Source organism: Electrophorus electricus, chromosome 8 (genome assembly GCF_013358815.1).
Source record: "Electrophorus electricus isolate fEleEle1 chromosome 8, fEleEle1.pri, whole genome shotgun sequence".
NCBI classification, from domain to species: domain Eukaryota; kingdom Metazoa; phylum Chordata; class Actinopteri; order Gymnotiformes; family Gymnotidae; genus Electrophorus; species Electrophorus electricus.
Window position 1 is genome coordinate 5853860 of NC_049542.1, and position 25067 is coordinate 5878926.

Genomic DNA, 25067 nt, shown 5'->3' on the forward strand with positions numbered 1-25067 from the left:
ACCACAGCCTTTCATGAGCACACCATCCTGTTAGCCACTCCGCTGCATTCCTCCTGCCTGTGGGACAAGATTCCTCCCCAGCTAATTAAATAAATACCAGAATATTTGCAGAGATATAATCTTTATAAATCCATTAGGCTGACTTTGTTTAATGATGGAGGGATCAGGCTTACTTCTCCCAGGTTGGAGGGTTTGGTTAATGTATTTTTAATGACACCGTCCAGAGTCACCCAGGGAGGGTCATCAAACAAATCCCTGACTCTTCTTCCATGTACCCTCCCCCTTCACTTATAGCTGTATTATTCCTTTCTTCACCACTTTTTTGACTCTCTCTCTCTCTCTCTCTCTCTCTCTCTCTCTCATACACACACATACACACACGTAAATTCACCAGATAAGATGTAATTGTACTGATCTGAACAGAAGTCTTCTCCCTAAGGATAAATCATATTGCAGTGTCATCTCTTTATCACAGATACAGAAGTGCTGTTGTATTGATCAGTAGAGTATTACAAAATCTATGGGCAACACAAATATTAAAATGATAATGTATATTAAGTAGACATAGCACAGAAAGTCTACTAAATATATATTTCTTAGCACAGACGATGCATCTTATTCTATATAAGCTTATAATTGCTGTAATTCCTGATGGTCTTTTCATGAGAGCCCTTTAAAACCAGTGTTCATCTTATATACACCCCAAATCAGTGTGCTCATACTTACAAAGAAATCACAAAGATTATTAAAACCACACACATTTCTATAGAGATAGTATTATATTTCCAAAAATATATGTACAGTCTATTACAAAGATTAAAAAGCAAAAATAAAGAAACAAACCAAAAACAAAAACAGTCTAGGGAAATGACTTTACAGATCTCCAGTTGGGGAAAATACTTTTTGATCAATGAATACTCTCCGTACTCCTCTCACAGAAAAATAAATAATAAATTGACAATTTGTTTTACTGTACATTTCAACCCAAAAGGCAAAAATAATAAAACTTAAAAAAAAAAAAACATCTAAAATGGAAACCTATCAGCTGTCTTTGGTCCTAAATGAGAAATTATGTACATCTGAAATAGTCCGGGTGACTAAGCATTTGTGAGTGAGATAGAAAAATATAGTGCATTTTCAATGAATTCAGAGCTCACTACTGAGGAATATGTGTAAAAAAGAAACAACAATATAAATAAAATGTACAAGTTTTACAATTAGATCATATACAAAGTTTCCCTCGAACCATTATGATCTTTCTGACACAATCAACAGTGCTGATGTCTTTGGAATCTTCCAAAAGAATTTTTTTTTTCCAAAGGGGGAATATCCACATTTCCTCATGGTCTTTCTCAAGTTTTTAAAACAACACACACTAACCCTGAATTCAACCAAGTTCACAATACAGGCCATCTTTGCCAAAATTCACCTCCTACTGTCAAGCTATAAGAGTTCTCATCTTAAAATGGGAGAAACAGGAAAAAAAAGAATGACTGATTTGTCATTGAACTGCTGCAATGGCCTCAAGTGAGGGTCGATTGAACCCAGGCATTAATCTCAAATCGGCTCAAAACTGCTGTCTCGGTGAGGGCCCCGAGATCTATAGGAGAAGGGTAAGGGGCCAACGAGGGCTCAGTGGGGCCCCAGGAGAGATATCAGAGCATGGGAAGCAGGAGCTGACAGCCTGCTTCTGGCACTGGAGCTGCTGGAGTTTTGTGCTGACCAGAGGTCTTTCTGCTCACACTCAGTTCAAAGGGCTGGCACAGTCCTGTGTGCTCAAGGAAGTGCAGCACAAGGACAGGAGATGTAACTTCTAACTGCAGGGTGTGGTCTGATCCAAGAGTGCTGTGCAAAACCATACACAGACACAAACATGCACACACACACACACACACACACACACACACTCTCACACACACACACCCTGGCGTCAGGGCTGGATAGTGGTGGGGGGGGGGGGGGTACATTAGATGAAGGCTTTTCTGAAGCACTGCTGTAGAAAGTGGGGTTTGACCTTAAACTTCAAATGAACGTCCAAATCAATGGAGCAAGTGTTTATAATTAAAAAAGGTCATGCCATCTTCCTGCTAATGAAAAACATTCACATATATTTTGCAAGTTTAATATGTCATGTGACCTCTTCAATACTGCATAAACCAATGATTACTCTTCCTCTGTAATTTTACAGTAACCACACAGTCTGCTAGAAATATCAACTTTTCTCTCTTTCTCTCTCTCTCTCTCTCTCTCTCTAAATTCCAAAGGGACTCTGTTGATCTGTCGGTTTAGACACATATACCACACTGGGGATGAGACAAACACAAACCCCAGTGTGTTATGGCACCCAGAAATTGGCTCTAACAACGTTTGAAAAAGCACACAGCGCCTCATCGAGCTGCCGACTCGAGAAGAAGAGCAGAGCAACACTAAAAACAGCAAGAGAAAACCCCAACAGATCCTTGGGAAGGGAGAAGACCCACACAAACATTATACTCTGCAAATTCTGTCCCTTTTCTAAAGATCAATGTAATGTGACATGCCAAAGAGTGTAAAAAAAAACTACATAGCACCTTATCATCACAAAGAAGAACCATCTCAATAATTATTGCTCTGATTGATCAATCAGATCAATCAATCTTCCAGATGCAAATGTAACACTCTCTCTCCTTGTCCACTTTCACCTGGTGTCAGTGTAGAGAACTGAGCAGGTACGCAGGTACCCCTCTTTCGGCAAAAATGAGGTGTCCTTAAAAATAAAAAAATATTCAGCCACTAAAATACTTTAAACAAGTGTATATTTGCCTCTAAAGTTTTAAGGCAATATCACTCCTCAACCTATCTTTAACAGCAATATGGGTCCTAAAACAGATTGCTTGGATATGCAGTAACTGAAAGATGAAACATTCTGCACTATCTGCAAAAAACAACCCCCCCCCAGATCTTGCAGGCCAAACAATTAACTTTTGATCGAGCCATCTTTATATTAAATACAGTCTTCAATAGTGCTATCTATATGGAGACGACACCTTATGAATAAAAGCATTAAAAAGAAATAAAATAAGGCAGGAAAGAAACTGGAGAAAAAAATATTGCAGATAATAGAATATTGAAACCATAGCACTTGTTTTTACATAAAAAAAGAAGTGGTTCTCAATTGTCTTTGTAATAATTTCACACAAAACACCTTTCAACTGTCGCGGTGCACCAGATAGTGCTCCTGCAAACCTCAGCGCCTTGAATCAGGAAGAGGGGTGGGACACTCTTCCAGAAAATACTGCGAGGTTCTGACTTGCCGCTAATGCCTCCGCAGAAGGGTCCTGGCAGGCGAAGCGCACGCTGGCCTCGTTCAAAGTTCAGTCACTGCTTCCTGCCACCCGGGCACCCAGGGGTGTGGGGGGCATTTACCCTGTCGTCAACTCCACACGAAAATCCAAAAGGCAAATCGTCAAATGCGAATGAAGCAAGGAATTTATGTAGGCTACCACAATAATTGGAACATGGCTATTACAATTAAAGAAAAAAAACAAACTCTCAAGGTTTATTTATTTTTTGTACTGATTCATTTCTTTTGTGCATTTTTGTTCTTTTTTGTTAAAAAAATGACCCATATCCTAGTGAAGTCCATATTAACCATGAGCAAATCAACCAGCTGTAAGATAAAGGGGGGAAAATGGTTCCAAGCATCAAGCTGCTTGAAAATGCATTGTCTCTCCAATGACAAATGATAAGGTCTCTGGAATTTTGACCAGTCTAGGTAGTATTCTTTCCTTCTTTTATCACTCTCTCGTTTGTTCTTTATTTGTTAAGTACCTTCGCTAAACAAGGGGCAAAAATCCTTCACCAGAGAATAAAGGTACGATTCCATCTCAGACCATCATACGAGAGAGACGTGGTTTTTCTGTTGTTCTTTTAGGGTATTTTTAAATGTATTTGTTTGCTTCTTTGTATCTTGTTTGTAATTATCCTCGGTGGCACCGTCACCGGTGCATTTTTTTTTTTTTTTTTTTTTTTTTAATGTTTATCGAGACTTCCCGCCCTTGTCAAGGCGTGTCTACAGGGGTTTGGGTCACACCTGGACTCCTGTCCCATGCAGGTGTAGCATCTGAGCCCTCATAGTCTGTATGCTGCTCATAACTTTCTTCTGATGACCAACTAGGGTGATCCCCAAACTCATGACGTCCCTGCCGACAGAAAGACACACACACACAAGCCCGCTCGTGAATCAGAGGGTTGCGCTGTGGAGCTCAGACAAGTTATCATCCCCCTGTGTTGTTTTGCTAAGGGAGAAGAGATGCGCATAGAAGCAGCCACCTTTACTGCAGTGTGGCATGCCTGGACACTGATCACGAAGGACTAATTAAGCCTCGGTCCCTTGGTGATCAGAGCGATACGCTGAGCGGCAACCCGAGGACATTTTCCCCCAAACCCAGCAGGCTTGTCACGCGCGAGATTTCCCCAACACTTGGTGCAAAGAGAAGGTGGCTTACTCGATGGTCATGCGGGCGACGGACTCCAGGGAGCTGAAGCCAGCCGCAGTGAAGTTTTCCTTGTACCTCTCCATCTTAATGGCCTCCAACCACTCACCGACGGAGCAGAAAGAGGCAAAGTCAGGCATGCTCTGGTCCAGCAAGGGGCTAATGGGTCTGCAAAGCAACACAAGAGGAACAATATCAACAATTGAGCTGCTGAGGCCCTGTATTACCCCCTAGAGCAGTCGTGCTTGCTTTACTGACACACCAAGGGGTAACTTCTAACCTGACCTCGTGTGTGATAGCAATTCCAAGTATAGCTGTTATGGGGGTAAATTGTATCGCACTTTCGTTTCTGTGAATGATGGAAATAGTCCTCCCCTTTCCAATAAGTAAGAGCACTCCCACTAAAATGATGGCAGAATAGACTAAGCTGCTTTTCCACTGCTGTTTTTCAGGTTATGTCCTTCATCTGGTGCTGGCTCCGGCTGTGCTCTCCCCCTGTAAATGGATTTCATCTGATAAATGCTCACAGTGGGCGTCGGTGCCCCCGTGGAACTTAAAAGACCCGGACTCTCATTACGTCGATTGATTTAAAAGCCTTGCTATTGACCATAAAGGCATGGAAGCAGCAGCGTCGCATCGATTCACTGGGATTCATCTTTCATCTGCAGTCCTCGGTGGACTCTCCATGCACGAGACCGTTCGCTAATCTAGTAGTGCCAAATCTACACCCCGGGAATAAAACCAGCAGCGGTACGAATAATAATAACGGAAAGATAAAGAAAACAAGCAAAAGGACAAATTTCGCATTCTGAGGACGATGGGAAAGTGGGAGTGGGCATAGCCCATCACCACAAAGAGAGGCGCCGCAGCCAGGTAACCCCTATCCCATGCAACCGAGTGGCACTTTTACCTTGTGCATGTTCCCACTGGGGTTTTCAAGGTGTTGGGGTTGCGAATCATTTTGTCCAGGACACCGACGATCTGGTCGAATTTGGGCCTGTCAGCCCGGTCCTTCTGCCAGCAGTCCAGCATAAGCTGGTGCAGGCCCGGAGGACAGTCCATGGGGGCAGGGAGACGGTAGCCCTCCTCGATGGCCTTAATGACCTGCAGGTTGAGGGACAGAGACAGAGGCCTTCAGTACTGGATGCAATTCAGACTCCAGCCTTCTCGCTCACACTTCTGTTATTAACAGAGGGTATTGTGCCATCATTCAGGCTAGAAGAATGGCCCCTTCTCGGAGTTCCAGTCCTCCTTAAGTGCCTCAGTGAGCTACAGAATTTGAGGTTTAGAGAAAGAGACAGAGAAAGAGAGAGCAAGAGAGAGAGATGAAAAGATTAAGGGGAAGTGAAGACAAGGGTGAGAAGCAATGATAGGAAGAGAGAGAGTGATGGAATGGAAGAGAGGAAGAACGAGCATCAAATTGAGCAAAAAAAAAGTGAACGATCAACTTCCATAACAAACACAGATGAGGATCAGACCATTATTCTACCTCCACCCCCCCTCCACCCCATCCTTTAATCAGCACTTCCATAAACACATGGTTTGCCAGTGAAATCCTTTGTGGTTTTTTTACCTCCAGCTTTGCAAACTTTTAAAGAGAGCAGAAAAAACCCGTTAGCCAGATGCCACCACTCCCTGTGTGCTTATTGAGAATGACTGAGGGAATGGCTCATGATTCCCGAGGCTGTAGCACGGTGCTTACTGAAGACGGCATGCTGGAACAGGGTCTGCTGAACATCTGTCCATGCCCGTCACACCACCCACAGCCAGTGCACTTGGTGGGCCCACCAGACGCACAGGCTAATCCCAGAGTGACTGTGGCAACGTCAACTTTGCAAGTCCAAACAGCAGCACACGTTCCCCCCCCTCCCCCCCCCCCCCCACCAATCCCACCAGCTTGCTGCAATAAGTAGGAAAAGAAAAATTTACATGCCTTACATGTGGGATTGAGCGGAGTGACCCAGCTAAGTGCGAGTCGACAGAGCTAGGAGCGGGCAGGTGCGCAGTGCTTTCTCGCACACTGCCCTCAGAATCGCAGCTGCCTCTCTGTTTACCTTCCTGGTATGTTCATCTGCTATTCTCCTCGTGTCTTTTCAAACAAAACTTGGGAGTTATGGAAGGAGAAGTGTCAAAACAACCAAAGTGCTGCAGAAATGTAAATGTCTCTCTTGGCCATCCCACCCCCTGTATCTCTTTCTCTCTCTCACCCCAGAGGAGAAGACTGCTTCCATCCTGACAGGGTACAGCAATCGCTGACATTGATGTCTGTCAAGAACCAAAGCTCCCTACCCAGGCTAGTTTCAAAGTGCTTAATACTAGTGTTCAGGTGCCTACTGCTGATGTTTTGGCGCTTGGCATTCACATTTGCTGAAATGCGCAGTTGTGCACTGCAAGGGAAGATGGGAATTATAAGTCATCATTAGTCTTTCTGATGAGGGGTATTTACCTTCTTCAAAGATGTTCTAGCTTGTGTAATTTTGACAAATAGTCTGCTTAAAAGAGCAGCATTCCCAAGACAAGTGCCTACAAACAGCGATGGATTAAAAGAACTTTCCTTCATACATATCATTAGCTGCTATTCCCTTCATACATATCATTAGCCACTGGCACTGCGGAATCTCAATGCAGCGGAAGTTTGGCTGTGGCAGAGCCGATGAAGCGATTCGCAAATTTTGCACACGGCAATCTACGCTAAACAAAATGGAGGGGCTATGGATCAGTCTTGGGGGTTTTGTATGGTCGAGTCAGCATTTCCAAAAATTCCCAAGCTCCACCAATGATTAGTTCTGTATTACCATATCTTATTAGCAGGGTTAAACGTTCACCAGTGGCATGAAAAAAGAAGAGGGCCTCTAAATGCAGGTGGGTGATGGGGCATGGGGAAAGAGTCTCGTAATGAGGCAGGCAGGACTCCTGAAGAGGCCATAAGGAAGTGTACCAAGGAGGGAGCTCCTGCGGGTGAGGAAAGGGGCCTGGCAGAGAGTGAAGCGTTCAGTGTTTTCCTGCTAGAGCAACAGGAATGTTGGTGAACGCACACCTTGTGCAGTAAATGGCATGTCAGTAATGTATGCCATTTTCACACACATAAAGTAGTAATTGATATTTAAGTCTGTTCACTGAAGAAGGGAGAATATTGTGCAAGCCTTGGACAAACAAATGCTACAAACCTCAAATGTTGATAAAAAACAAATCAATTATGACAATGACAACATTATGATCAATCGTTTTTGATGTATGACAACTTCTAGCCACTGTGAGATTCAAATGTAATGTCCATGCATTGCCATGGAAACAAGGACTCACATCTTGATTGGACATGTCCCAGTATGGCCGCTCCCCATAGGACATGACCTCCCACATGACAATGCCGTAGCTCCATACGTCACTAGCCGACGTGAACTTGCGGTACTGGATGGCTTCTGTGGCCGTCCACCGCACGGGGATCTTCCCGCCCTGTTCAACAAAATGCAGAGGCTGGAGCAAACATCAAACCCACTACATCCTGTCCCCTAAAACACCAATGAAAGTTACCAGTTAGGACACGCTCGGATCACATTCTTTCTTGACTGGCAAGATATCATGGCTGGTCATGGAAAGTTTGGCATGCACTGTATTGCACATGTAATAGTGATGTACTCCCATGCAGTAGATACATGCTGACAGCATGGAGTGCACATCGGGCCAAGATGGGCCAGGCTGACCGGGCCTGACTCACCGTCGTGGTGTAGACCGCTTCAGGGTCGTCCTCAATCACCCTCGACAGGCCGAAATCGGACACTTTGCACACGAGGTTGCTGTTGACAAGGATGTTGCGGGCGGCCAGGTCACGGTGCACGTATCCCATGTCAGAGAGGTAGCGCATGCCGGCCGCGATGCCTCGAAGCATGCCCACCAGCTGGATCACCGTAAACTGCCCGTCATGTTTCTGCGGGGACACATGGATCGCCAGGCGTCAGCGGATACACTCTCAGGCCAATGAGTCATTTGACGGTGGGTGGTTGCCGTGCGGTGCAGGTCATACTTACCCTGAGGAAGGCATCTAGTGCACCGTTCTCCATGTATTCAATCACAATCATAACTGGTTTCCCTGTAAAGCAGAAGAACAGATTACACTAAACGCAGAGCAGCGAAGACAAACTCCAACCATTTACATCACAGAGTTGTGGAGAGAGACAATTACTCAGTCAGGGCTCTCCAAAGGCTCCTGCATAGCAGTGCAAAGTGCATTCATTCTACTTATTTAACCAACACAAAGAGCTTCTTTAACTTGTCTAACATGAGTTAATATTATACCAAACAAAACAGTTTCACCACCAGAACATTTACAAGATTTACAATTGCATCGCCTGCTTTAAACGACGTTGTGATATTGTAACTCAACTCGCCAGTTCTTGAGTTTAGTCAGTCTGGTTGTTTTTGATACCCAGACCCCTGTATATGAAATGTGGTCTAAAGAAAAGGTTGATGGGACAATTTTAATGCAGGAAATTTGGTGCCTGGGAACCAACCTCTAGTGACCACACCCTCTAGGTGGACCACGTTGGGGTGGTCAAACTGGCCCATGATGCTGGCCTCACACAGGAAGTCCCTCCTCTGCTTCTCTGTGTAGCCAACCTTTAGGGTCTTGATGGCCACAGGGACGTCCCTCTTCCCAGGGAGCTTCAGCCGCCCACTGCACACCTCCCCGAACTCCCCTGCCAGAGACAGAGCCCGGGTTCAATCCTTCAGCTAGCCGTTTAGCACCCTTCTCTACACCTGCACTAGCCAGTGCATCAGTTATGCTCATGACAGCATCCACCATGGTAGGGTGGCATGCCGGCATGCCTGTACACTGGGGAACGTATCCTCGGGACATAATTGGATACGTCGCATTCTGTGCTAACACCCTTACATGGCGATATGTAAAAGTGATGCGGTAGTAATTCATCAGCGATGATGCATCTTCACGCATTCTAGCCAGAACATAAGACGTATTAATTACAGTGTGATTCCACACCCCCTCCAAAATCCCCCTATCCCACCTCCCACCAACCAGCACCACACTTCAACCCCATTTTTTCGCAATAGGGCTATTAATAACCAGACAGGAAAGATGCAACGACACTACTGTAGGCGTAAATATTCCGCTGTCATTGTGATGAATGGGCATTAGGGTGTTCTGTGGATTGAGTGTGAGTGGAACGGTGGGGGTGGGGGAGGGGGAGGGGTTGGAGCATACCTGCACCAATAACCCTCTCAATCTTAATGCAGGAGGCGTCCAGCTCCTTGGCGAACTGGTGCACGGCTCGGTTGGGATCCTCGTAGGTTTCAGGGTCGATGTAGGTTTTGGTGCCTGGAAATTTAACTGCAGAAGGGTAAGAGGATTACTGTTACGATGAAATATGCATGACGCAGGGGCACAGGCAAGCCGCGATTAGTGAGTGCCTGTGGATACAGAGATGACGCCAGGCGACAAAAAGGTCGATCTCATAAAAAACAAAAAACCCACTTTTATTTTCTCGAATAAGGAATTAAAATGCCACTCGATTTTGCACTTAACCTTCACCAGACTGAGCAAAAGGGGGAGCCTGGGGCACAGGGTGGTGCAAGCAGGTTGAGTTGGGTGGAGCTGTCACTCATTGGCTGATGGCTTTCAATAACTCAGAATCTGGAACGGATGACATTACAATTCACTGCAGATGAATAACCAGAATTTCCGAATCAGGATCACTGCCTTGATTCGAGGACCATCCTACATGTCCAGCATCCGAATTAGTGCGAAAGGAAAATTCAAGCCTATATTTTAAAAGCATCAATAGAAGTTAAATGACAAGAATGCATGTTCATTTTAATCACATGTCTGTTTACAACCTAATTTGCTCTATAATAGCATCATGCATATGCACTTCATATGCATCTTCGTTTCACAATATTGTTGACCCAAGTAAATACGCAAGCTAATTATACATTTAACATTTTTACATTACTCTCTGCCCAATTAATGCCTGCAACACACCTCCATCTCAGATTAGCTAATTACAACCGTACCTGTCAGCTTCAATACCCATGCCCATTTAATGAGATGCAAACACTACCAGGCCATATCATGCTGTGCTAAAAATGACTAAACTGGACTGCTGCTAACGAGTAATTAAATGACTAATCTTCTGCAGGCCAAATGCTTGCAAACACAGAGCAGCGTCATATCCCTGTCTCCACCGCATCACCCGACCACAAAACACAGCCACAAGCCTTGCCGCACTGACTGGGCTCCCCCTTTCCCACTTTGTTTGGAGCTTCCTGGGATCTGTTTATAAATTCTTCTCCTTTTTCTCCCTCCTCATCTCAGAACTGGCTGCCAGGTGCCGGAGAGCCACGTTAGTCAGCGTGAGGGAGGTGCCAGGGCCAACTTGACCCTTCACTTCCGAATCGGCAGATAGCCCACAGTGCCGATCATTAGCTTTTCCATACCCGGAGAGGCTGCTGGTGCGGTTATCTCCGGGGGCTTCATTAGGGAGCACTGGAGCAGGGGCAGCTCGATGGGTGAAGGGCTCGGACATATGGGTCGAGTGTCCTGGATCGGTGCCAGATCACAGGCCAGGGAATCGCTGGTGCGATATTTCGTAGCTTAAAAACTAACTCACGGGTGGGCTCAAGGCAAAGACAGGCTCATCAAATGCACCAGGCCAGTGCACACTGTTTATCCGATTTCCCTTTACCCACCTGCCCCCCACATCAGAGGGTGTGCACCTATGCGCCCGTTCCCATATGGTGTGCGTTCCAAAAATCAGCCTCTCCCATTCCTGATCCCAGAGCAGCAGCTGGGACTCACCCTTTTCCAGGGCAGGTATATTAGCTGAGGAGTTGCACCAGGTGTGTTGGAAGGTGCTAGTCCGGGACCAGGACTAGCAACCGCTGATCAAGGAGCAAATGCGATACTCACACTGAAAGTAGAGTTCTTCGTCCCCTTCCTGGTCTGCCTTGCTGTATCCACAGTGCCTGCACGTGAGACCGGGCAACAGAGAGAGTCACCATCAGTGGGTCCAGGACAAGAGTGCATGCGTGGATAGTGTTCACAGTGTGGCAAGCTGAGGTGCATCTCAATTCAATTCAAAATTTATTTTACAGCACTTTTTACAAACAGATATTGTCACAAAGCATCTGCATGAGTTATTCATGAGAACAGGAAAAGTGGCACTGCGGCAAAAATAATTTCATGCCTACAGAATATAGAGACGTCCAGTGCCAATATTCTCTATTACATTGGTTAAGATACAGTAAACCATGGAGGAAGGGAAGATATTGGAAAAGTTAATCTCATGAATTTATAAACTGTAAAGGTTAAACTGTCATCTAATATAGTGCTCTAATGTTTTAATTAGAAGTCAATAATAACTCAATGAACTCCGACTTGAAGCAAACTGTTTGATCATGAAGTAGGTAACTCATTATAGCATAGCATTTAGCTACAGGCAAGCATGCTGGGGAATGATGGGGGATGAAGGTCATTGGCTGGCTGAAAGTCCACATGGCCATGCCTCCTCTGAGCTGTCACTGGGCTCCTGTGAGACCAGGTACAGGAGCCAGAAGAGCTGGCCTATGCTGTGACTCACAGGCAAAAGCCAGGTGCTTAAAGAGGAAATGGCAGGAGGTGTGCACCAGCCGGAGCATTCTTGCACGCACACGCATGCACGCGCTCACACACACACACACACACACACACACACACACACAGATGCATATGTATATGTATATATACACAGCAGTGACAGGAAAAGAAGTGCAACTCTTCCCTTTTCCAAAGTGCTCTTCCTTCACAATAGATCCATTTTAAAAGCACACTGGACAAAAGAAAATTTGAAAATGGTGCACTTTCCTTCCTGGCTTGGGCCCAGATGAGATTTCACACGCGCACACACACACACACACACACACACACACACACACACACACACACACACACACACACACACACGCATGCATGCAGTATGCCAGTGCCACTGATGGATGGGGGGTGAATGGAGGGGTTACTTCACAGCTATAGTGGCCTGTGAGGTACAGAGAGAGCTAACATGCCAAAGCGGAGGAGACTCACAGGAGCGGAGAGTCAACGGGGGCCGCGAGAGCGTACCTTCTCCCGATGATGAAGCCAAACACCATGAAGACCAGGATGATGGTGCCGGCCACGGCCACCACCGCAATAATGATGACCGGGTTCTGCTCACTTGACACGATTGTGGCTGCGACACACACACACACACACACACACACACACACACACACACACACACACACACACGCGCGCACACACATGCACACACACGCACGCAGACCACTCTTGAAACACAGTTCACTGTCACGTCAAATCACACATGTCTTTGGCACACAGCTGCACTGACAGAAATTAGCGGCTGGTATGGAGCGTGTCAAAAAGACTTCCCGCCAAACTAGCGGAAGGCTTGGTTTTTCGTACCGCCACGCTGGTGTTGCCGCTGGCGTGCAGGTACAGACCCCCCCCCCCACCAGCACCCCTCCTCCCTCGCGATCCTCCCAACGCTCTATTTCTGGACTTTCCGAGTTCGCTGTGCTGCTGTTTCTGAAAATGGGCGTAATGGTCCCCGACGGTATCGTGGTGGCCTTCATTTGGAATGATGACACATTCAGGTTGGATTGCTCCATGTCCAGACCGCCTGGACCACGGCGGAACGGGCCACACGGCACTGACAGAATGCTGAGGGAACAGAATGTGCAGCTCAGGCACGCTAAATTAAACACTGCGAAGGCAGAATTTAAAGAGCACATCATGGCGCCGAGCTTGACAAGTGTCGAGGCTCTTTTTTGCTGGAATTAGGCTTCTGTCCTACTCACACACCAACTCCCCGGAAAGCCTCGGGTGAAAGTGGAAAGAAATGCCAAAAGGACTGACTGGCATCAGCAGGTAAAGACTGGTTTAAGCCTACGATAGACCAGTTTAAATCTATGTTAGAAGATACCTGATATTGATCTTATTTTCTGGTGGTCCTTTGAGAACTGAGGAACCAGAAGAACCAAAAAAGTTATCCTAGAAATAAAAACACGTTTATGAGCACTTGCTGGTTCTGGTTCTCAGTCCTTTTCTAACACGCTCCACTCGAGTCCTGAGCTGAGGGGTGTCTTGGGTATATATACATTAAAGCAGTAATGGATTTGCTTTTTTAGTAGGTGATAATGAAGACCGTGATGAGGAATCACAGCACCAGTGGTGCGACGAGGTCAATGCCTACCAGCGCCCGATGACTCCCCCTTGGTGGTGACTTCCAGGCGGGGGCCAAACATTCCATAGCCCGCGGCAGTGAACGCCCGGATCTGGAACACGTATGCCGTGCTGGACTTCAGGTTGTTCACTGTGGCTGATGTTGACCGCGACCTGACCGTGGAATAGATGCGATCCTTCTGGTCCTTGTGGACGAGGAGAGAAGACACACAAGGGGTCAGGACAATGACGCACGGTGTCTCAGAGCGAGGGCGGTGGTGAGGGCTCTCTCAAATGCAGAGGGTGCATAGGAGAAGTGAGATTAAGAAACATGTCTAAAGGAAAGGAATTCTGTAGTAATTGAGAGAAGACACCATATTGAGTGCAGCAGTTGGTTTACAATGGCCATGTCAGACTGAATTGGTTTGTGTGATCTACACACCCACACACACACCCGCACACACACAAACTTTAAGCACAAGGCATTTTGTCATTGATCTTTCATGAGCAGGCCAAAAAACATAAATAAGTAAACAAAATACCCTGGTGTGAAGCGGGTGTGTTAGCAGTGTAACCACGCTTGTCTAATTTTCCACCCGGTCGGGCGACAGTTGCAGTATATCTGCCAGAACATCGCCCGGGAAGCTGCAACCAGGCTCTGTAGCGTCTCCTCATTCTGAGCAAACGTGTCGGGGTTCATGCTCATGCCAAACGTGGGTGGTTTACGACACTGTGAAGCTGCACTTGATAAGCAGAGGTAAGGTGGTAGAGGAGGCACGCACATGGACTGCCAATACTGGCTGTCATATCGCCCAATACCCAGCAGGCTGTTCGTCACCCAACCCAGGACTCAACCAATCAAGAACGTCACATCAGATCATCATCATCTGAATATTGAATTCACCTGTGTGTCATTTAGAAACATGAATATAAGCTTGTCTGAAAGTTCATCACATTGCGAAGTATTGCCTCCAATGTTTTCTGAGCATTCTGAATGTTATTTCTCTGATTCTACTACTGTGTATTGTACCTTGGATTTACTGTTTCTCATTTCTAATTTTTGCCTGCCCCCTTTTGGATTCTTCTGCCTAGATTGTCTTTCTGGTTTTGATACAAACTGTTTTCTCACTACTCCCAACCCTAACCATTTTGTTTCAACCTTGCTCCACTACGTGGAACTACAATAAAAGCCCTGTCTTTTATCCACAAGCGTCTGATTTTTGCCTGGCCTATTACAGAATACTTCGCCTCCATGCAGACAGCCAATTCCGATGCCTTGAAGGAAGCTTTGACCAACCAGGGTCAGCTAATCAACCAACACCACCCGGTGCTTGAGGGTTTCACACAATCAATGGATATAATCGCCAAACAAGCGGACCAACAAACACAAACGTCGGAACTAGGACAATGTCACAAGAACTAACTTCCCAGCTGCAAATGATGACCATTCCTCCTGAGTTCATTCCTATGCTGGCATCTAGTACTGCTGCGATCAATATTCAACCAACCTTCCGCATGAGTAAACCCCAAAATTATTGATGGCTCCTCAGACAAGTGTCAAGTTTTCTGCCACAGTGCTCAGTATACTTCAATAGCCTTCCACCCTGTTCCAATCAAACTAAGATTTCATTCATCACTTCTTGTCTATCTGGCAAAGCTCCAGACTGGGCGTCTGCCATCTGGGATAACGTACAAACATCGCCTTATGAAGGTTTTATCGCTCAAGTCAAGGCGGTGTTCGAGCACCCACATGAGGGAAGAGCCCGCTGGGAGATACTAACCAAGTTGTGCTGAGGCAATCGTTCTGTGGCTGACTATGCATGAGTTTCATACTTTCGCTGCAGGTAGTGGCTGGAATGAGGTAGCATTGATCGTCACTTTCTGGAACAGTTTCATTCAAAGATCTTACGAAATAGCTTGCCGAGATGATAAATTAGATTTGAATCAGCTTATAGCTCTATCTATCCATCTGGATCATTTTATTCAAGAACAAAAAACGTGTAGAGCTAGTAGTTCTCACCCCACCTGTCCCTCTCCCAGTTATAGACCAGAGCTTAGGTGAGAGAATCCAGTGGAACCTATGCAATGTGATTCTTCACACTTAATTAAAGAGGAGAGGCGGTACTAATTCCAGGAGGGTCTCTGTCTTTACTGTGGGTCCTCGTGACATGTTACCAGGGATTGTTGTCTTCAACCTAATCCAGCATCACTGAGCCATAGACGGATCAGGCAACCCACATCACAAAACAAGGTTGTGCTCTTGCCCCCAAGAAAGATGATCGCTATGTCATTTTTGTTAACTGTCTATGTTGGGCCTCATACACCATCCTCTATGCTTACAGCCTTAGTTGATTCAGGAGCAGAGGGTAACTTCATATATGCCCGTCTTGTACAGGAATTGGACATCTCAGTAGAACCATTACACAAGACTCTTTGCCTGGCTGCTCTGAATGGATCACCAGTAGGAGCTGATTCCATATCACTCCGCACTACGCCTGTAAAACTCACCACAAGTGCACTCCATTCAGAACTCATCTCATTTCTTGTCATAGAAGCCTCATAATTGCCAGTCATTTTAGGTCTACCTTGGTTAGAACAACATAACCCAAGCATATCGTGGCCCCGAAAGGAAACCACTCAGTGGTCAAGCTCAATGTCTGAGGAATTGTTTGACATTACCTGTTGTTCAGTTATGTTCCACAACTATAGAGAGTCCTGCAGATGGCCAAGCTTTTTCCCTCCCTCTGGAATACCAAGATCTCTCTATGGTCTTTAGTAAAAGGAAAGCGACCCTGTTACCTCCCCATCGTCCTTATGACTGTTCCATTGAGCTCCTGGAGGGAGCCATATTCCCTAAGGTTCGTATTTACCCTCTCTCCCAAGAAGAAGAGAGGAACAAGGAAGAATATGTAGATAAAGCACTGAACCAAGGCTTTTTTCAGCCATCCATTTCCTCCATGGCATTGAGCTTCTTCTTTGTGAAGAAGAAAGACGGAGGTCTTCGTCCCTGTATTGATTACCAAAGTCTCAATCAAATATCCAAGAAATATGCATACCTGCTACCTCTTATTCCCGTCGCTCTAGAACAATTACAAGAAGCCAAGATCTTCACTAAATTAGATCTCCATAGAAAGGTGATGAATGGAAAACCGGCTTTATTACCACCATAGCTCACTATGAGTACAAAGTCATGCCGTATGGTCTCAGTGTGGCTCAATCTGTCTTTCAGGCCTTCATCAATGATATCCTTTGTGAATACATTGAAAAATTCATTATTGCTTATATTGACAACATCCTCATCTATTCACCCGACATTGAAATCCACGTACAACATGTATGAGCAGTATTGAATACTCTTCTGGATAATGGATTATACGTAAAGGGAGAGAAAAGGGAGTTTCAACTTCCAACCATGACTTTTCTAGGATAAGTGATCAGCCATGGTGGAATCACTATGGATGATAAGAAGATCAAAGGCATCATCCAGTTGTCCATTCCTGTTACTGTTAAAAAACTCCAGAGCTTCTTGGGATTTGCAAACTTTTACTGCCGCTTCATATGGAATTTTAGCAGCATTGCAGATCCTCTCACAGTCGTCCGGAAAGGAGCAATGCACAAGCTACTTTGGAATCAGGAGGCTGATCAAGCATTCAAGAAACTAAAAGGAGCCTTAACCACGGCTCCCATACTTCGACATCCCGATCCTTCCATTCCATTTGTCGTGGACATTGATGCTTCTAATATCGGCGTAGGAGCTGTATTTTCACAACGATATGATAAGTCAAAATTACACGCAGTGGCCTATTTCTCCTGTAAGTTATCACTGGCAGAACACAAGTATGGAATAGGAGAATGTGAACTGTTGGCCATTAAACAGTTGGCAATGGCAAGAGGGGGCTAATCATCCATTTTTAGTTATCTCTGACCATAGGAATTTGGAATACATGTGTGCAGCTAAACAAATGAACCCACGTCAAGCCCGTTGGTCTTTATTCTTTTCAATGTTTCATTTTAAGATTATGTATCGTCCCGGGACCCACAATACAAAAGTGATGCCTTATCCCGCATTTTCCTGGAGAAGACAGAAGAGGAATCTAGCAAAAAGGAAACTCTCTTTCCTAGCTGGATACAGTTGTCATCTATATGAGGGGAAATAGATGATGAAATAGAACAAGCCATACAAGACACAATCATCCCAATGGAATGTCCATCTGGAAAACGTTATGTACCTACCTCGTGTCGTGACCGTCTATTGACGTGGGCTCATTCCTCGCTGGTTTTAGGGCATCCTGGGGAGACACGTACTCAACAGCTCCTGGCTAACCGGTATTGGTGGGAAACTATGACGAGCGATATTCATAAATATGTTTTTTCATGTTCAATTTGCAGTCAAAGCAAGACGCCTAAGACCCTACCCGCAGGAAAGCTCATGCCCCTTCCTGCACCAGAAAGACCTTGGTCTCACATTGCCTTAGATTTCGTTACCAACCTCCCTTGTTCCAAAGGTAACACTACTGTCCTCAATGTAGTTGATCGATTCTCCAGGGGTATGCGGTTCATTGCTTTCCCGAGTATGCCTACAGCCTTCCAAACTGTGGAAGCTTTGTTTAACCAGGTGTTCCATATATTTGGCATCCCAGAGGACATATTATCATATCGGGGACATCAATTCACATCTCAAGTTTGGGCTTCCTTTTTTGAACATATCGGGGTAGCTATTATGATCTGGCTATCATCCACAGTCAAATGGCCAATGCGAGCAGACTAACCAGGAATTGAATAAATTCCTATGTTGTTTTTATATGAACAATCCATCAGACTGGTCCAAGTTCCTGTCCTGGGCAGAAATGGCCTAAAATTCACTTACTAGGTTATACATTGGCTTGACTCCTTTTGAATGTATTTTAGGTTATCAGCCCTGTGGACTTTCATCTCAGCTGATATCCCCACTGTAGATGAGTGGAGGCAGTGGAGTGAAAAGGTATGGGAAGAAACACATCAGCGTATCGAACGAGCTCTCCGAAGGTATAAGGAAATTGCGGACAGACACAGAGGGGAGAACCAGAAATACCAACCTGGTGACAGAGTGTGGCTCTCTACATGGAACTTCCACAAGCCGGGGTTATGTCACAAGTTAGGTCCCAAATATATCGGTCCATATGAAATTACCAAGCGCATTAATGAAGTCACATATCAACTCAACTTACCTGCTCACTTTTGTGTTTCGAGGTCATTTCATGTGTCCCTTCTTAAGCCTGTTGTTCCAGGGCCTTTGGATAAGGTCTCCACTGAGATCCCTCATCCTCAACCAATAGATTATGACGGCGCTCCAATCTATGCAGCACGGCGCATTCTGGACTCTAGGAGGCAGGGTGGTTCACTGCAGTACCTGGTAAATTGTCAGGGGTTTGGTCCCGAGGAACAAAGCTGGGTTCCCCGTTGTGATGTACTGGATCCCAGTCTCCTTTCGGACTTTCATGCAAGGTTCCCGGAAAGGCCTGCTCCTCGCCGTTGGAGTCGACCTCACCGCCTTCCTGCAGTGGATTCTCAATCGAGACCAGTGTCTGTCATGCCTGCTGAGGGTCGTCACGGGCGTCCTCGTACCTCGGCCGTCCCGGACTCTTTGGACGGAGGTACTGTCATATCGCCCGATTCCTTAGCACACTACAATACCCAGCAGGCTGTTCATCACCCAACCCAGGACTCAACCAATCAAGAACTTCACGTCAGATCATCATCACCCAAATATTGAATTCACCTGTGTGTCATTTAGAAACACAAATATAAGCTTGTCTGAAGGTTCATCACATTGCGAAATATTGCCTCCAGTGTTTTCTGAGCATACCAAGCGTTATTTCTCTGATTCTACTACTGTGTCATACCTTGGATTTACTGTTTTTCATTTCTGATTTTTGCCTGACCACTTTTGGATTCTTCCACCTAGATTTTTTTGTGTGTGTGTTTGTGTGTGTGTTTGTCTAGGGGCTGTTTGTGTCCAGTAATGAATGTGTGTGTTCCAGCATGCACGGGGAGGTGGTGTTTGGGAACTGGGGCGGAACGCCACGTGCACCTCCACAACTGTGCATGTGCCTGAATGCGTGCGTGTGTGTTTAAGTTGGTGTGTGTGCGCAGTACTGCAGCAGCTCCCGTGTGTGCTTGCAGGACCACAACAGTGCCCGAAAGCACTCTGTGTGTGAAGGACTCCTGACTAATTAAAATGTCGTGAGTGTGTTATTCATTAGCGGGATTCTGGGTGAGGGCAGGCGTGGTGTGCAAAACCCGCGATTGCCGTTATGTCGTGGGTGGCGCTAATACTAATTGAAGAAGAATAGAATAGAAGAAGCTAGCAGTGAGCAAACACGGACGCACGAGCACTGGGCTTCAGCAAGAGATGGGTGCCCGTGCCGAGCTAAAGGGGAACACCTTTGTCCTGCTTCCAAGACGTGCAAACCTACATGTATACCCCACACACGTACACCCTCTCTCTGGCTTTCTCACTGCTGGCTTGCCATGTTTCCTCTCTCTCTCTCTCTCTCTCTCTCTCTCTCTCTCTCTCTCTCTCTATGCAGGTTTAATAGACTCTGTCACTGGGTCCTGCAGTGTAGTGGGCTCTTACCTTCTCATAGTACTTGATCTCGTACTCGGTGATGACTCCATTGGGCTGCTCCGGTTCCTGCCAGGAGAGCTGAACACTGTGCTCCTGCACCCTCTCCTTTATCACTTCACTGACCTGAGACGGGGCTGAGAGAGAGAGAGAGAGAGAGAGAGAGAGAGAGAAGAGTTATGAGAGTGAGAAAATCACTTTTTCAATATATATGGCACTTTATTATATACTTTTTTCAACATAGGCATGGCAACTATATATATACCTGAGACTACAATTTCTCTATTAATCTCTCATGTGTACGCTACATGAACCTTTCTATCGATGAACACCAACACGACGTTCCCAATTGTTTATGCCTCATACCAGAAATCTTCAGCTGGTGAGCTAACAACAGAAAGCTGACCACTTTCCCTGACAGGAAAGCCATACAGGACCAACAGATTCCAGCATGGCTGTCAACACGCGTGCCCTGTATCAGTCAGCCACGATCGACGACACCACTCCACATACGTCAATCGCCTCGCCTCTTCCAGCGACCTGCGTAGTGCACTGCTCTTAGCCACTTTGATGCTGTTTGCTGAACGACGACACTAACCATGTGCAAAGGATACACTTCGACAACCCCCCCCCCCACCAAAAAAAAAAAAGTTGTCTTGGTTGTCTAACTGCTGTGGCATAGCTTGGGAATATTGCTGTATCTTAATGGCCAGCTGCCATTAAGAGTGCGTAGGTGCTGAGTTATAATGAGGACTGCGGTAACAAGAAAACACTTGCTCTCTCAGGACGGTTGAACTAATCTGTGTGTGTGTGTGTGTGTGTGTGTGTGTGTGTGTGTGTGTGTGTGTGTGTGTGAAGTGCTGATGTCTCTGCACCCCACTTGCTGGGCCTTTGGGGGCAGGCAGCCAGGGGTTGTGACCTTTCCTGGAGTATAACTTTGCTCTGTGCTGACCCGTTGGTAATGAGAGGATGTGGATTAGGCCGTGATTAGCAGCTATCTGGGCGGCGGAGATTAATGCAGACGACAGCTCGGGCTTCCACACCGCACCAGTCAAGCTCTGTTTTGACATGTGTCTTGTAATCCAACTCAAACATTGTAACAGCACTAACCCACATGGATGGGTCTCTCGTACACACACACACACACACACACGTAGCAACTGCACATTACAGCAAGCAGAAGGAACAATCATAATGCCATGGTAACCATCTCCTTCAAAAGCACGCTAGTTTAACATAATATGATGGAGACAAACCCCTACCGAACCCATTTTCCTCTAGTGCTTCTCATTAGAAATGACAGAAAGATGATCTGACAGCAGAGGAGCCCCTGACAGCATTCCATAGTCGTGGTGATGTGCTCCGTTTTTGCTCCAAGCACAGTCGGTGCATCCAGACGCAAGCCATTCATAATCCAAGGCGTGTGACATCGCTAGCAGCCAAGACTGTGCACTTGTGATCAGGCGTATCGCATATTCCTTTGTGTTTCACCCTTTGCTACGCTCAAATTCACTGTATGTAATGAGTGTCAATTACCCAGGAGCATCAGGCCAGTGGTGACGGGGTCTGGTTGGTGGGTGGGTCTGCAGAGGGGCAGGGTTGCAATTTAAAATGACACTTGTACAGTGGAGGGCCAGAGGAGCAGTAATTGGATAGTTAAGCCCCTTTGCTGTTTGTCTGTCTCCTCACTGGCGGTTTTGTGTGAAAGGCTAAAGGGCCTTTCAGATCGCCTGTCTCTTTACCATCAAGTTGGAGGATGTAATCGGAGAGCCAGGTTATTACTGGGGCACACACACACACACACACACACACACACACACACACACACACACACACATCTGCATGATGTTATTCTCGCCCTAATCCGTCCGTTGCTGGGGGTTGCTGCAGTTGGAATGGCCTGACAGAGGGCTGCTTACCCCCTGTCCCAAGGCAATGGACCATGAAGGGTGACATGGGAGCTGCTGGGAACTGAAGCGTGCGTCTCTTTGGCTCTTCACGCTTGCTTCGACATCGACCAAAGAGCATCCCCACATTGAGCATGTCATAAAACATACTGCACTGGTGTGTGTGAGTGTTGTGAGTGTGTACCACCATTAGCCACTTCTCGAGTCACAGAAACTCTCACACACACACACACACACACACACACACACACACACACACACACACGTGCATGGACTCATATACCCTTTGAATCTTTAACATTTTTTTCTTTTCAATAACTGACAAATATAATGAAAAACGTACCATCCTGACTGTCCTACCTCTATCAGTAGATCCCCAAGCAGAATGTCAGTGTCCTGAGTTAAGACATCGAGTAAACATATTAAGAAAAAGACACGGCCATATTCCACGCAGCTCGATGGCGCCCCTGTCCGATAGCAGTGTGAGAGCATTAGTCTTCCTTCAGACACATCCACCGAGACCTAGCTGGGGTAATTGTGAATCGAGTGTACTGACAGGCTTCATATTGACTGAGCAAGAGAGGAGTGAACACTAATATACGATTCCATCTCTCTCTCTCTCTCTCTCTCTCTCTCTCTCTCTCTCTCTCTCTCTCTCTCTCTCTCTCTCTCTCTCTCTCTCTCTCTCTCTTTTCTGAGTCTCCCCTGTGGTGTATTTAACCACTGCCCTGTAACAGCCATTAATGACATACTTAACATCGGAGTGACTCAACCCTCTTTCACATTTAACCCACCTGAGGGGCCTTGTGGAGCTGAAAATCGTGTAATTGCCCTGCCCGTATTAGTGACATTTTTTTGGTAGGGAGGGGCCGAGGGGGGTGGCGTTATAGCTGTGGGGAGGGGGCGGGGCTTGGCATGAGGGTGGGGGCAGGCAGCGCACGGGTAGTCTCCCACGCGCTGGCCGGTCAGTATTAAAAGGAGATGTAAGTGACCTTCAGAAGGTTCTGGAACTCGAGCTAATTCAGCCGGAAGCTCACTTCCATCACGTCCTGCATTAGAACACATTAGAGCTACATTATGTATGGCAGTTTTTAATATCCTCTGCTTTCTACTCTTTCTGTCTATCTCTCTGACTTTGGGCCCATCTCTCTCTCTCTCTCTCCTCACTACCATTAGCAAGGGAAATAGGAGTGAAATGTCACTTTATTATAAAAGCTTCCTCGTGGCTTTTTTTTCTCCGCACCTACCTGGTTCTAGGGTAGAGCAGGACACATAAGCTCATTCTTTTCAATTACAAAACTGTTCGAGACTGCAAAACCGCACATGGGCCATGGCCCCTCACCCCCTTGCCTCACACCTACTAAATATTCAATTACTCACGCAGTAAATCAACAGACATGGTTTCTAATGGTACAGGAATTAACCATGCTAGATTACTGCTCTTACTCAGCAGACACTCTTCAATATAAACCCAGTAATCTCGTTTCCCATGACTCAGTCTGTGGTGCAGATACCGTGCTGGGAGACTTATGTGTCAAATAGGAAATGGTCCAGACAAGCTGGGAATTTTAGAGGATGTCCCCTCACCTGCTGCCTGCAATTAGCTGGGCTTGGAAAGTTCTGCTGGTCAGAGAATTTAGATTTTTATTATAAAGATCTGTTATAAGGTCCAGATTGATATCAGGGCCAGTATTATTACCATTACCATTACCGAGTCTTCTGTGTTATCTTATTGTGTTATCTTACGTCATTACCGTAACTATTGCTATTATGATTATTGCAGTTACATTACAGTGTTAATACTGTTACTCTCTGTAACAGGAGAGTTTACCTAGGGGGAAAGTCATGTGGTGACATGAGTTTCTGACAGCTTCTGAGAGAATGATAAAGTGGCAGGCAAAAAGTCAAGTGATTCTGAACTGGTGTGTGTATGTGTGTGTGTGTGTGTGTGTGTGTGTGTGTGTGTGTGTGCGTGTGTACATGTATACAGTAGGCATGCACGCTTCTTCATTGTTATCTCTGGTTCTCTGGTCTGATCCAGTGAGGCTGGTCCTCATGAGTGTTGGGATGTGTGTGTGTGTGGGGGGGGGGGGGCCTGCAGCCAGTGCTAGCCCTAGTGGTGCAGCATGATGGACCATGTGTGAATGCCCTTGGCCTCAGTGATAGATAGCATTGTGAGAACTTTGAAGCCTCTTCAACCACTCAGCAGAGAGAGAGAGAGAGAGGGGGGTCCAGGGAAAGAGGGAGAGAGAGATAGAAGGAGAGATCAAGACCAAAGTCAAAAGGGTGTGTGATGAGAAGAGAGGAGAGAAAGAGAAAACAGAAGCGTAACAAGGAGTGGAGAGAAAAGGAGGAGAGGAGAGGAGGAGAGGAGTGTTATTTCACTCAGCAATGGTTCAGGGAGTCAGTAAAGAGAGCGGCTGGCTGGCCATCGCTTTGACGGATGTAGAGAGTAAGCGACAGTGCTGCCGTGACAACGTTTTCTCTTGCCCGGCCGACTCACAAGCGCCTGGCCCCGAGCTGGTGTGCCCACCCGAATGAGCCCCATCAGCCTCCATAACCGAGAGCTTTGTCAAATTCAGTTAGAACGGAGCCGCAGAGAAACCCTGAGTTCAGCAGCACTGAGTGCCTCGCCAGGCAGTTCTCAGTCAGCCTAGCAGAGAAAGCTGTTACAACCCACGCCAGCATCAGCCTCAGTGTGCAATGCCCTCCCCATACCTCTCATACCTCTCATACCTCCCATCCCACTTCTGAACGACAGGCAAGGGTGATCAAGCTCAGACCAGCGGCCCGTGATTCAAACCGGCAGTCCTCTGTGTTTCAGTCCTGATCTTAATCATGAACTCAGCACTGTTTTTTTCGAAGCGGTG

General features: G+C 46.3%; 1 protein-coding gene across 8 annotated transcripts in view; it reads right to left on the minus strand.

The window, feature by feature from the left end:
• Window positions 1–536: 536 nt before the first annotated feature.
• The window catches only part of epha7 (eph receptor A7), a 68041-nt gene continuing 43510 nt past the window's right edge, over window positions 537–25067 (minus strand). The window contains exons 6-17 of one of the 8 annotated variants that reach the window (XM_027014087.2): window positions 20303–20427; window positions 13718–13892; window positions 12550–12694; window positions 11398–11453; window positions 9694–9807; window positions 8984–9169; window positions 8501–8562; window positions 8191–8400; window positions 7779–7928; window positions 5386–5579; window positions 4488–4643; window positions 537–4181 (exon numbers count right to left, since the gene is read on the minus strand). In XM_027014087.2, coding sequence (XP_026869888.1) covers window positions 4067–4181; window positions 4488–4643; window positions 5386–5579; window positions 7779–7928; window positions 8191–8400; window positions 8501–8562; window positions 8984–9169; window positions 9694–9807; window positions 11398–11453; window positions 12550–12694; window positions 13718–13892; window positions 20303–20427 — 1688 coding nt within the window. In that variant the 3' untranslated portion in view covers window positions 537–4066. Of the gene's footprint in view, window positions 4182–4487; window positions 4644–5385; window positions 5580–7778; window positions 7929–8190; window positions 8401–8500; window positions 8563–8983; window positions 9170–9693; window positions 9820–11397; window positions 11454–12549; window positions 12695–13717; window positions 13893–20302; window positions 20428–25067 lie in introns of those variants that run through there. The other 7 variants (XM_027014085.2, XM_027014089.2, XM_027014088.2 and 4 more) reach the window with 7 other exon arrangements.